The sequence below is a fragment of the Enhydra lutris genome, unplaced genomic scaffold (assembly GCF_002288905.1).
Source record: "Enhydra lutris kenyoni isolate GAN:26980312 unplaced genomic scaffold, ASM228890v2 scaffoldscaffold6, whole genome shotgun sequence".
Taxonomy (NCBI): Eukaryota; Metazoa; Chordata; class Mammalia; order Carnivora; family Mustelidae; genus Enhydra; species Enhydra lutris.
The window spans coordinates 21,776,676-21,790,278 of record NW_019154090.1 but is presented as its reverse complement, the minus strand read 5'-3'; the positions used below and the strand labels follow the sequence as shown (position 1 = coordinate 21,790,278).

The window sequence follows — 13,603 nt, the reverse complement described above, 5'->3', positions numbered from 1 at the left end:
ATATCAATTATCTGTATGATAAAGAAATCATAAATGTTTAAAATAGTTGTTAAAATGAAGGAATAAGTTGGATGACTCAGTATGATTGCTTGTGCATACCTGTAGCTCACCATCAAAAACCTCCTGGATAGATCGGATTAGCCTCTCAACAACGGCCTCACTGAGGGCGCCCTTTTGGGTCAGGTGCCTGAAGCTATCTGTGAGCGAATCCCGAGACAGTCCAGCAATGTCAGAGATGTCGGAGTCTAATACCAAAAGAAACACAGCAGATGACTTATCTGTACCATGTAGAGTTCTACAGTCATAATGGGGAGATCCACTGGATGTCAGGATAGTCATGCCCTGGTCTCACCTTTACTATCTGCTCCACAATCCTAACAAAGTCCCTTCTGCTCTCCAAGTCTCAGTCTTCCCAATTACAAATTCAGTGTTGTCTAAGGCCCTCCTAAGCTACAAAAACCTTCAAGACTGAGCTATAGCACAGTGGTCAAGAGCATGGACTTTTAATCTCAGTCTGAGATTAATTTGAATCCTGGCTCTACCCCTTATTAATTCTATGACCTTTGTCAAGTTAGTTTGCCTCTTGGAACCTTAGTTTCTTTACCTGTAAAACAGGGTTATCATGAGGACTAAGTGAGGTACTGAATACAAAGACTTATCTCAGTATGTGGTCCATAGTAAGTACTTAAATGGTAGATACTAATATTGAATTCAAATGTCTACAACTCTGTGGTGACAAGAACTTCAAATACAGTAGCATCCCCTTGATGATCTCTTCCCACTGGACCAGGCTGCAGTAAGTGCTTCAGGAATCCTCCTTCCAGACCTGGGATAGACTCTGATAAAAGGCACAGGCTCCAGAGTTTGTCTGCCTAAGCTTGGATCCTCACTCTGCTATTCTCTAGCATTCTGACCATGTGTGATCTTACTTTTTCTGGGTCTATTTCTTCATTTCCTAGATGGGGATGATAACAGAACCTACCTCATTTAGTTGACACAGAGCTAGCACCAAGGAAGTGTTGGCAAATATTATTCATCTGCTGAGCGACAATGATTAGAGTGGTATCATTTCCCTCTTCATATAGCTTTACATCCTTACCTCCTGTTTTCCAAAACCAAGTTCTTTATTCCTGTTGGGGAAACAGTCTTACTATTTCCCTTTTAACACACCCATCATCAGGAATTCTACCCCTCCACTTCTGCACACTTTTTGGTCTCCTGAATTACAGCCTCTTTCCAAATTCCTGCCACCCACTGTCAAATTCTTCTCATGCACTAGAAACCCTATCTCATTTAGCTCTCATGCTTCTCCCTACACATTTCTCCTTCTTCTTCCCCACCTTCCCTACCTCCTACCTCCTTTGCCTAGCTAACTCCTACTCGTCCTTCAGGGATCTGCTCCAGGATGCCTTTCTTGAATCACCTCTTTGCCCATTTTGACCAAATATCCTCCTAGCTGCTAAAAAGCTTCTTTATATTTGCTCCCTACTCCCCCACTCCCAATCACCCATATTAAACTGAGTTCCAATCATCTATCCACAACTACGCTGTGTCTGTTCTGTTCGTTACTAAATCTCCAGTAGCTAGATCCATGCTTACGGCATAGTAGGACTTCAATAAATGTTTGTTGAATGAATGTAGACATGGGAAATAGAGATCCTCAAATAGTCTTTCCTGTCTCATGCAGATGCTATTATATCCACCTGGGATGTTCATTCCTCTGCTTCTCACATGGGTTTCTCTTTCACGTCCTTGAGGCCTCCTTTAGGTTTAAACAGTGCCTCTTAGATAGGCGTTCTCTGACAGCTGTGGCTTAAAATAGGTTCTCATCCCCCTTGTTTTTTGTCTCAGTCCCTCGTATAATTCTTTCGTAGTATTAACTACAATTTGTAATTACTTTATTTTTTTTTAAAGATTTTATTTATTTATTTGAGAGAGAGACAGTGAGAGAGAGCATGAGCGAGGAGAAGGTCAGAAAGAGAAGCAGACTCCCCGCACAGCCGGGATCCTGATGCGGGGCTCGATCCCGGGACTCCAGGACCATGACCTGAGCCGAAGGCAGTCGTCCAACCAACTGAGCCACCCAGGCGTCCCTGTAATTACTTTATTTAATATCTGTTTACTTACTACTCCTTTTCAGCAAATTCTGTGAGGGCAGGGATCATGTTGGTCTTGTTCATTGCTGTATATTCAACAACTGGTACTCAGTAAATGCTTGCAGAATAAATGAAAAGATAGATATTCTGTAGCCCAATCAAGGGTCCACCCACAACTACCTTTCCCTTCTTAGAATCCTTCTAGCACTTAGACTCTGTGCAAGTCTGCAGGATTATCTATCTCAGTATCTTATTATGTCTGGACTAATATATTTTATCTCATTGTGCCAACCATATTCCAAGGTCTTAAATTCAGGGACCAAATTCGTTGTCAAAGTCTAGTTGAAGGCTCTTATCCAGCAACTTGACTCCAACAGAGAATCCCCTTTCTCCACCTCCCTTCCTGCCTTAAAAACCAAACCAAACCAAACCAAACCAAACCAAACCAAACCAAACCAAAACCTTTCCCCCTCTTACCTGTAAGTTCAAGGCTACTTGGATCTTTTCTAATATCCTCTAAGTTGCTCAGCTGCAAATCCACACTTCCTGAATCATTGTCAGAAGCACAAGGGATCACTACTTCTTCCTGACTACAGATCCTAGGAATGAAGAGGGGATTAGAAATATTTGTATTTATTTATTTATTTTAGAATCAGTAAATTAACATATAGTGTGTTATTAATTTCAGAGATTCATCAATTGCATATAACACCCAGTACTCATTGCATCAAGTGCCCTCCTTAATGCCCATCAAACAATTACCTCAACCCCACACTCACCTCTCCTCCACCGAACCTCAGTTTGTTTCCTAGACTTAAGAGTCTCTTACGGTTTGTCAAGAAATATTAGTATTTCAGGACTGCTTCTGTCTCATTACTTGAGGCAATGCTTAAATGTCACCTTCTCAGAGAAGCATTTATTGATCACCGGTCTAGGTTAGGCAGCCTCTTCCCAACCCCCTCCCACAGTATTTAACCATTACCTACAATTATCAAGTTCATTTGGGTTTGCTCATGGTCTCCCATCAGCAGCTCCATGAAGGGAGAAACCTGTCTACATGGTCACGGTTGAATCGCCAGCACCTAGCATATTGTCAGCCTCATGGGGCATGAATGGATAGGTAAGAAATACTAGGCTGCTGTTAAAAAAAACTCAGATAGAACACCCCTGTCCCCAATTCCTGTTACCCTTTCTTACTTTTTCTTGCTTCTGTAGCATACAATACCTTCTAATATGTCAATCTCCTATTTATGATATTGTTCACCACCTATCTCCTCCTGCTGAAGTGTATGCTCCATGAAGGCAAAGATCGGTGGCTGCTTTGTTAATGGATGTAATCGAAGAGACTAGAATGCCTGGCACATGGTAATGCTCAATGAATATTGGCTGAGTGAGGGAATAGATCTCTATTTGCTAAATGCTTAGCATCTATTAATGGATGAAAAAGCAAGTTGTCAAGCAATGTAAGCAATGTAAACTGTGGGCACCTACAGACACACAGACACATACAAATGTTGGGATACATGAAGAAAAACTTCAGGTATTCAAACCAAACCTCTGTAGAGTGGAATTGAGAGAAAATTTAGTTTTTCAACTTGACTTTTTTTTTTTAAAGATTTTATTTATTTGACAGACAGAGATCACAAGTAGGCAGAGAGGCAGGCAGAGAGAGAGGAGGAAGCACACTCCCTGTGGAGCAGAGAGCCTGATGTGGGGCTCGATCCCAGATCCCTGGGATCATGACCTGAGCCGAAGGCAGAAGCTTTAACCCACTGAGCCACCCAGGCGCCCCAAACTTTTTAAACTTTTGCCTGAATTTTTTAAATTTTATTTTAATAATTAAAAGAACTAGTTAATTAAAAACAAACAAACCGGGGCACCTGGGTGGCTTAGTCAGTTAAGCATCTACCTTTCGCTCAGGTCATGATCCCAGGGACTTGGGATGGGGCCTTGCATCAGGCTCCTTGTTCATCAGGGAGTTCACTTCTCCCTCTGCCCCTCTCCCTGCTCATTCTCATGTTCCCTATCCCTCTCAAATAAATAGATAAAATCAACAAAAAACAAAATAAGTAAATAAACAAACAAAAAACAAAACAAAGCAAACAAATCCTCTAAGAGTAGAATGGCTGGGTCATGCCATAGGTCATATAACTGGCTTTTCAAAAAGCTACAAATTTGTTTTCCAATATGATTGCACCATTTTTTATGTCCACCAGCAGTATATGCGAGTTCCAGTTGTTCCACATCCTTGCCAGCATTTGGTATTATTGGTCTTTTTATATTAACTATTTCAGTGGATGTATAGCAATGTCTCCTGGGGACTTTATATACAATGCAATCAATATGTAATGACGTTGGTTATCGTTTTATGGGCTTATCTGCCCTACATATATCTTGATGAAGTGCCTATTCAAGTCGTTTGCCTGTGTTTTTTACTGGGTTACTTGCAGTGGTATGCTGGCAAATGTTTAAAGCAGACTTTCTAAGTGTGGTTTTTAAGTGAATGCTGGTTGATATTTTCATTTACGTTAATGAGTAAGATGTAACCAAAACTTCAGAAGTGACTTCTTTGAGTTGGATAATAGTTTTCAAACACTAGAATGATATTTCCTTAAGTTTTTGGGCTATTTACATTGTAAAGCCTATAGACTTGACACACTTCTAAATTTAATCTTCATTAACATTTTTCCATCATTAACTATAGATATAACAAAGCAAAAAATCAAGCCCTGGTATGTAGCATTTGCTGATTCTATGGTGTAAATATTCCCATTGTGGCCAAAATCAAGCTACTGATGTTACTTTGGAAAAAGATGTGCAGTAGCACAACACCAGATAATATTTCCACCATATAGATGCAATAGATATGATAAACCACAAAAGCACACAATATGGTAAAATAATAATGAAATGAACTCGTTTTCAATAGACTTTATTTCCTTGTAAGTGTGTATAATTTAATATTTCTAAATAGCTGTATTTAGCAATCAATTTGCAAAACTTTTGCTAAATTTAAAGATTTTATTTATTTATTTATAGAGAGGGAGAGTGAGAGCAGGCGGAGGAACAGAGGGGGAGGAGAGGAAGGGGTAAAGAATCCCAAACAGGCTCTACCCTGAGCCTGGAACCGTATGTAGTTCTCAATTCTATGACTCCAAGATCATGACCTGAGCTGTCAAGATGCTCAATTGACTGAGCCACCCAGGCATCCCCCTTGCTAAATTTTGTAAGTGACTCTTGCAAACCACTATGAGATGGCTTCAGCACCACAGCAGTTGTCTTACTTTGAATTGGAAGAGGTTTTTTTTTTTTTTTTTTTTTTTTTTTTTTAAGATTTATTTATTTTGGTGCAGGGGAGAGAGGGAGTAGAGGCAAGGGGCAGAGGTGGAGGGAGAGAGGGTCTCAAGCAGACTCCACAATGAGTGGGGACCCTGAGAGCAGGACCCTGATACCATGCCCGGAGCTGAAACCAAAAGTCCCAGGCTCAACCTTGTGCTCCACTCAGACACCCTGGAAGAGTTTTTTATGTATTCTGTATCAGCACCATCCAATAGAACTTTCTGTGATATTGGAAATATTCTCTAATTCTGTGCTATCCAAAATGATATCCAGTAGCCACATGTGGCCAATGAGCTCTTGAAATGTGCGTAGCACCACTGAGGAATGGAGTTTTAAAATTTAAAATTTTAATTAATTTAAACTCAAATTCAGATATCCACATAGAGCTAGTATCTACTTTACAGAATAGCACAGCAGCAGACAGAAAGAACTCACTTTCCCCTATCTCGGTTAATAATATCTGGGATACAAATAATAAATTTACCATACTGTGCATATTTTGTATGTTCATAAGAGTTAAAAGCACAGATTACGGGGTCAGCCTGTTTGGGTTCAAATCTTTTAGTTTCTTTCTCTATAATATGGGAGTAACACAGTACAGACCTCACAGAATGGTGATAAGGCGTAAATCAAATAACATACTAGAATCTTACTACACTATTGGGTTAACCTATAGATGCCCAATAATTAGAGTTAGTTATTATGGAGTTCCTAGGTAAGTCGCTTCCCTTTTTTCTTTTTTTTTAAAGATTTTATTTATTTATTTGACAGAGAGAGATCACAAGTAAGCAGAGAGAGGGAGAAGCAGGCTCCCCATCAAGTGGAGAGCCCGTTGGGGGCCTCGAATCCAGCACCCTGAGATCATGACCTGGGAAGGCAGAGGCTCAACCCACTGAGCCACTCAGGCGCCCGTTCTTTTTTTTTTTTTTTTTTTTTAATTACTGGATTCTTCTTATTTTAAAACAAGCCAATCTGTTTTCATCTCAAGAGTCACTTTTTTTTTTTTTTTTCCTATTTTTGACCCTCCTCCTTCTGCAACATTGGGCTAATACGTTCCTCAAGCTTATCTAAGTCTACAGAAATGCTTTGCAAACCAAAGAGAACATCACTCGCTAGGTCAGTTATTCACAAGCGAAACAATCTTTGGCGGAAATTGCCATAATTTCCTAAAGAGGGAAAAAAAAAAAAAAAAAAAAAGAACAAACGAGAAAAGAAAACCCAAACCCTGGAGCACTACTTGCCCTTCCTCCCTGGACCCTTCCCATTCCTTTAAAATTGGCCGGGCTGCCGAGAGACTACTGAGTGACGGCGCCACCGGCCAATCACCGCGGTCGGCCAATCAGCGGAGGCCCCGTTTGAGGCCCACCCCGAAGCCTCGTCCAACCGCGTACTGATAGCACCCGGATTAGGACGGTTGCGAGGCGGCCGGTTCCAAGTGGTCCAGGTCGCGGGGGGAGGGAGGCGGGCCTGTACGCGAGGACGGCGTCGCCCTTTCGCGCGGGAACTGGAATTTGGGCTGCGGCCTGCTGGGACCGGGTCGACCCAGTGGGACGGCGGAGACTGACCTGTGCCTAGATCCCATCCCAGCACGCGCAGCCTGCCGCGAGTCCCTGGCGTCCCCTCCGGCGCGCTCTTGGAGCCACTTCCCCGAGCGGAAGTCAGCCTGCGGCTCGGGCCCTGGTGGTGGGACCTGCTCGGAGGAATGGCGTCGCCGGGTGAGGCGTTGTGCATGGCTCGACGACGGGGTCCCGCGGCCGGCACGCCTTGGCGAGTGGGCCGTAGCCCGCGGGAGGCTAGTGCTCGCCACTCGGGAGCCGGCCACGCGGGAGCCTCTTCCCCTGTGGGGCAGGGGCATGGGCTCGGGCTCGGGCTCTTTTGGGGTCGAGTGTGTGACGGAGGGCCGGCGAGCGGGTGGGACTGCGGGCGAGTGGAGGTGGGGTAGGTGCCAGTGCGGCGCGGAGCTACGGGTGCCCCCGAGGCCCAGCCGGGGGCCGCGGTTAACCTTAGGTGTGGCTTCACTCATTCATTTGACTCGCGGAGTCTCCGTGGCCGGGTGGCCTACGAGTGAGCTTTTGGCCACGTCGACCGTGGCCTCCTTTTCAGTAAAAAGGAGCAAGGAAATCACTCACCTCTCTGGGAGCTTAGAGTATAAATCCTGAAGTTAGATTATCCTGGTCCAAACTTGTAGTGTGCCAAGTATTCGTTATGTGATCCGGTCCAAGTTCCTTAACCCCTCTGCACCTCAGTTTCTGATCTGTAAACTAGGTTAGTCACATTTTCTGCCGCATAAGTTGCTGTATTAAATGAGCTGAGCCCCGTGCATAGTTGAGAATAGTGCACGGCGCTACGCAAGCATCAATAAAGTTAACCGCATTGCTAGTTATGGAGCGGGTGCTGTACACGATGGACCCTCATGTAGTCTCACCGCGGCGTGGGGAATGTGTACTATTATGTACGTTTGACAGACAGGAAGACAAAATTTCATGGAACAAAAGTAACTTGCCCAAGATAGTGAATAAGACAGTGGGTCATTGCTCCATTTTTGAAAAAGTTGAGGGTAATAGAGTGGTTAAAAGCAAACTGTATTCAGACGGCCTGCATTTTGATTGTCAGTTATGTGTCTTAGGGAGTTAACTCCTAGTAGAGTCTCAGTTTCTTGCTATGTAAACTACACTCGCTTGGATGTTGTGAAGATTTAATGACTCAGTGCATGCCAGCTACTTAGCATAGTATGGGCATACCCCACACATGTTAAGTGCTCAATTTTAGCCAAAAATGTTGTTGCTATTAAATCGAGGTGGAAGGATTAGAATTCTGACACAGATGCTGTGTTAGGGGAATTTATAGTCTAGCTGGGGAAATGCCAGTTGTCATTTACTAAATCTTAATCTATTGAGTACATGCATGTATACAAGGCACTGGAATTCAGCATTAGTATCTTGGCTCCTCTTTTTCTTACATTTTTCTATTCTTTAGCAGTTCTGACTTTGACTTTGAATTCTAGCCAGACTGACCACTTCTCATCTCTACTGCTGTCACTCTGGCTGTGACCACATCATCTTTTTACTTGGATTATTACTAATTGGTGACCCTCTTCAGGTTCTTTCTCCTGCCTAGTCTCAACACAGTTTTATTTATTCTCAACACAATGATCCTGTTAAATTGTAAGTCAAATCACTCCTCTTCTCAAAACTTTCTGTTGGGTCCCATCTCAGTATAAGCGAGAGTCCCTACAGAGGTTTAAAAGGCCCTTCATATTTTGCCTCTGCTACCTCTGTTGCCTCTTCCATACTTTTCACCCTTTGCTTATGCCACTCTAGCTGTACTTTACACTTTGCTAATGTCAAAGAATACCATATATACAGGGTCTTTGCACTTGCTTTTCTTCTTGGGGTAGTTTCCCCCCAAATATCTTTGTGACACTCCCTTCTTTTCCCTCAGGTCTACACACAATCACTTTATTTCTTAGTTAGATCTTCATAGACTACCATATTTAACATCGTTCTGGAGTGCCTGGGTGGCTCAGTCTGTTAGTCATCTGCCTTTGGCTTAGATCATGTTCCCAGGGTCTTGCGATTAAGCCCCGAGTTGGGCTCCCTACTTCGTAGAGAGCCAGCTTCTCCCTCTCCCTTTGCTTCTCCCGCCCTTGTGTGTGTTCTCTAAATAAATAAATAAAATCTTTTAAAAAATAAAATAAAATGTAGCTTTTCTCAGATCTCTTCTGTGCTTAATTTTTCTCCATAGTACTTTTCACCTTATAACATGATAATGATTTTTTTTTTTTAAAGACTTTTTTGCAAGAGCACAAGAGAGAGTACAAGAGATGGCATGAGAGGGAGGTAGGGCAGAAGGAGAGTGAAGAAGAGGCTCTGTTGAACAAGGAGCCCGATCGGGGTTCGATCCCAGAACCCCAAGATCATGACCTAAGCTGAAGGCAGAGGCTTATCCTACTGAGCTACCCAGGTGCCCTTACTTTATTATTTATTTATTTATTAATTAAAAAAAAAAGAAAAGAAAAGTATTTTATTTATTTATTTATTTATTTATTTATTTATTTATTTGACAGAGATCACAAGTAGCCAGAGAGGCAGGCAGAGAGAGAGGAGGAAACAGGCTTCCTGCTGAGCGGAGCCTGATGTGGGGCTCTATCCCAGGACCCTGGGATCATGACCTGAGCCGAAGGCAGAGGCTTTAACTGACTGAGCCACCCAGGCGCACCCCCCTGCTTTATTTTTAATACCAAAAATAGTTCTTGGCAAGCATTCAGTAAATATTTTATAATTGAATACTGCACACTATAGATCCCTTTCTAGTGTTTTAAAAAGAACTTCCACATTCTTTAGATTATTTAACACATACAAGGATTTAAATAGAACTAGCCTTCATAGAAGAACAATTCTGAGGTACCGGTAATATAGCCATTGTTTCTACAACAATTTCCCAAAAAATAGTGGAGTGTAAACTATATAGTTAGATTTAAGTTTGAGTCCAAGATCGTTTGTAAGGTACTCTTGTTCTCAGTTATCTTATTTGTAAAATAGATATAATGATGCCTTTTTTTTTTAAAGTAATCTTTGCCCAACATGGGGCTTGAATTCACACTGCAAGATCAAGAGTCACATGCTCCACCGACGGAGCCCGGCAAGCTCCCCCTTAATAATGCCTTTCTTGAGGGATTCTAGTTCAAACTAAATTTGACACCGTGAGCAGAGGATTTAGTACCATTACCATTAGCCTTGCAATTACAGTAGTGCTCCCTTATCTGCAGGGCTCACTTTCCAAGATCCTCAGTAGATGCCTAAAACTGCAGATAGTACTGAACCCTTACATATATTGTGCTTTTTTCCTATACATACATAACTATGATAAAATTTAATTTATAAGTTAGGACAGTAAGAGATTGACAATGATAACTAATAATGAAAGAACAATTATAACAAGATATTGTAATAAAATGTGGTTTCTTAAAATATCTTGTACTGTACTCACCCTTCTTGATAATAGATGCCTATGTGATAAAATGTCTGCATGATGAGATGAAGTAAGGTGAATGACGTAGGCATTGTGATGTAGCATTAGGCTACTACTGACCTGACCTGACAATACTGGACCATGGCTGAACGTGGGTAACTGAAACTGTGGAGTATGGATAAGGTGGGTAGTTGGGGGGGAGGTGGTGGTGGATACTGTTGTGTTAATTGGATGGCAGTCAATTCGTGAAGCAGCCCAGAGAATGTACCACTCATAACTGCTTCCTGTCTCCTAGAGCGTCATAGACAAGGATTAATTTTTCTTTCCACTTACTTAGCAAATATTAATTCAGTACTACTACATGCCAAGGAATGTTTAATACTTGGAAATACTGGGTTGTATAAAAGAAACTGTCTCTCCTCTTGGAACTTACAGTTTAGCAGAGGAATCAGACATTACATTATGAATTATAGTTCTGAAAAAGACTACATAGAAGTTCAGGTTGCTATGCATGAATATAGCAACAACAGTAGTGATGGTAATAGAAGTACCTAACATGTAGCTCTTGTTACAAGCCAGTCGCTGTTCTAAGATCTTTCTCTGTTAACTCCTGTAATCCTCATTACACCCCTGAGGTGGGTACTGTTATTATCCCACTTTACACTTGAGGAGATCGAGGACAGACTGGCCACATTGTAACTGCCAGAGCCATATTGCTAATAAATGGCAGAACTAGGATTTATTTATTTATTTTCAAAGTATGTATATATTTATTTATTTAGAGAGTGTGCAAGCAGGCTTCATATCCAGTGCAGAGTGTGGTGAGGGTCTCAGTCTCAACCCCAAGATCATGACCTGAGCCAAAACCAAGAGTCGACACTGAGCCGACTGACTGAGCCACCGGGGCATCCAGGCAAAGCTAGTATTTAAACCTGGCCTCAGAGGTCACATTCTTTAGTACTTCATAGTACTGGTGACCTAACCCAAGGAAGGGCTGTTGGGGAGACTTCTTGAGGAAGAGATACTTGAACTGAAATCAGAGAGTAAAAAAAAAGTTGGAAGTTGAAGTAAGGGAAAGCATGAAAAAGTTCTGTGTAGCGTACAACATGACTTGTTAGAGAGTTAGAGAAGGGTCCAGAGAGCCACAGATGGAGGGAAGAGTAAGTGAAGGAAGAAATCTGGTGAGAGGCAGGTGAGGCCTCTGTCTTAGAGGCATAGGAGTTACAAATGTATTTGAAATCGGAATGGCATGCTGGGTCCTGTGCTTTAGCCACACAGGCTACTGGGAGGACTGTCCTTCAGATGGATGAAGACAGTGCCCACCATTTTCCCAGGACTTCTCTCCCAGTTAAACCTCCCATTTACCTTCCTCTTCCTCACATGATTTGTTTCCCAGACCTTGATGCACACCATCGTTGGAACTGTATATAGAACTTTGGAATCATTTGGATTGTGTTTAATAGTCATTTCCCCCCAAGGTTCAAGCACTGTCTTCCTGTTGGCCCTGACAATCATAGCCAGCACCCAGGCTCTGACGCCCACTCACTACCTCACCAAGGCAGATGTGGAGAGACTGAAAGCCTCACTGGATCGCCCTTTCACAAGTTTGGAATCTGCTTTTTACTCCATCGTGGGACTCAGCAGCCTAGGTGCCCAGGTGCCAGATGTAAAGGTAAGGCTACTTTTGTCTTGGTCTCATCCCTTAACTATGGTCCCTGTGTGTACTTGAGAACTCTTGCTCATTTGAGGATGATTCAAGGCTAATCCAATATATAAATACTTAGTTCAGTCTGACAGATGTTTTTCTCTTTTAATGCCTAATGTATGTTTGGGGCCATGCCAAGTGTTTTAGTAGAATATAAAGAAGAGAAGTCTTAGAAACTTTACTTTTTATTAGCTTAAATTTTGCCTATAGAATCTATTGATATAGTTCTGAGTGAGACTGTATAGTACCACATGTACTTGTTAGGTGCCCTGTATGTGTGACTTATAAATAATAAAGGAGTTCAAGATGGGGGCGTTCATTTTTACTAAACACTTGACAGTCACTGCATCAGGCAGTTTTGATATACTTTTTGGACCTTTGATGAGGAAAATGCATCACAACTAAAACTTTTCCTGGATTTAGGAAAAGGTTCAGTCTTTTTTTTTTTTTTTAGAGATTTTATCTATTCACTTGAGAGAGAGAGTGTGAGTGCACACAAGCAGCGGGGAGGGGCAGAGGGAGAGGGAGAAGCAGACTTCCTGCTGAGCAGGGAGCCTGATGTGGGGTTCCATCCCAGGACCTTGAGATCATGACCTGATCTGAAGGCAGATACTTAACTGACTGAGCCACCCAGGAGTCCTGGAAAATGTTCAATCTTAAGTGAATTTACATTTTCTTCATTACAGTAGCATGGACAGCTAGGGCAAAGAAGTTAAGGCCAGGTTTTTTTTTTAAAGATTTTGTTTATTTTATTTGACAGACAGAGATCACAAGCAGGCAGAGAGGCAGGCGGAGAGAGAGGGAGGAGGAAGCAGGCTCCCTGCCGAGCAGAGAGCCTGATGTGGGGTTCGATCCCAGGACCCTGGGATCATGACCTGAGCCGAAGGCAGAGGCTTTAACCCACTGAGCCACCCAGGCGCCCCAAGGCCAGGTTTTATAAGCCTTGTGTATTAGTTTTCTTTTCCTTTTTTTTTTTTTTTTAAGATTTATTTATTTATTTTAGAGAAAGAGAACGTGAGTGGGGGAAGGGGCAGAGGGAGAGAATCTCAAGTAGACTCCTGCTAAGTGTAGAGCCCATCGCAGGGCTTAATCTTTGAGCCGTGGGATCAAAGACCCTGGGATCAAAATCATGAATCGGCCACTTAACTGAGCCATCCAGGTGCCCCTGTGTATTAGTTTTCTATGGCTGCATAACACATGACCATACATTTAGTTATTTAAAATAGCACTCATTTATTAGCTAATGGTTCTGTGGTCAGAAGTCCAGGGAGGCTTGGCAGGGCTCCCTAGTTAGTGTCTCAGAAGCTCAAAATGATGGTGTTGACCAGACTGGGTTCTTATCTGGAGGAAGAATCTGCTTCAGTCTCTTGTTCAGGTGGTTAACAGAATGCCTGCAGTTCCTTGTGGTTGTAAGTTTGAGATCTCTGTTTTCTTGTAGGCTGTCAGCTCTGTTCCTCATGGCCACCCACTTTTTTTCTTATGTTCCCTCACC

At 42.5% G+C, this 13,603-nt stretch overlaps 2 protein-coding genes across 11 annotated transcripts in view; one reads left to right on the top strand and one right to left on the bottom strand.

Annotated features, from left to right (window-relative positions):
• LOC111141576 (maestro heat like repeat family member 8) overlaps nt 1-8,980 on the bottom strand; it is a 56,629-nt gene extending 47,649 nt beyond the window's left edge. For all 9 annotated transcript variants that reach the window (XM_022494229.1, XM_022494228.1, XM_022494231.1 and 6 more), the window contains exons 1-3: nt 7,001-8,980; nt 2,574-2,695; nt 100-245 (exon numbers count right to left, since the gene is read on the bottom strand). In XM_022494229.1, coding sequence (XP_022349937.1) covers nt 100-245; nt 2,574-2,695; nt 7,001-7,458 — 726 coding nt within the window. In that variant the 5' untranslated portion in view covers nt 7,459-8,980. The remainder of the gene's footprint in view (nt 1-99; nt 246-2,573; nt 2,696-7,000) is intronic.
• The window catches only part of LOC111141578 (ribophorin II), a 66,793-nt gene continuing 60,031 nt past the window's right edge, over nt 6,842-13,603 (top strand). The window contains exons 1-2 of one of the 2 annotated variants that reach the window (XM_022494239.1): nt 6,842-7,150; nt 11,885-12,078. In XM_022494239.1, the coding sequence (XP_022349947.1) occupies nt 7,138-7,150; nt 11,885-12,078 (207 nt within the window). In that variant the 5' untranslated portion in view covers nt 6,842-7,137. Of the gene's footprint in view, nt 7,151-10,023; nt 12,079-13,603 lie in introns of those variants that run through there. The other variant, XM_022494238.1, reaches the window with a different exon arrangement.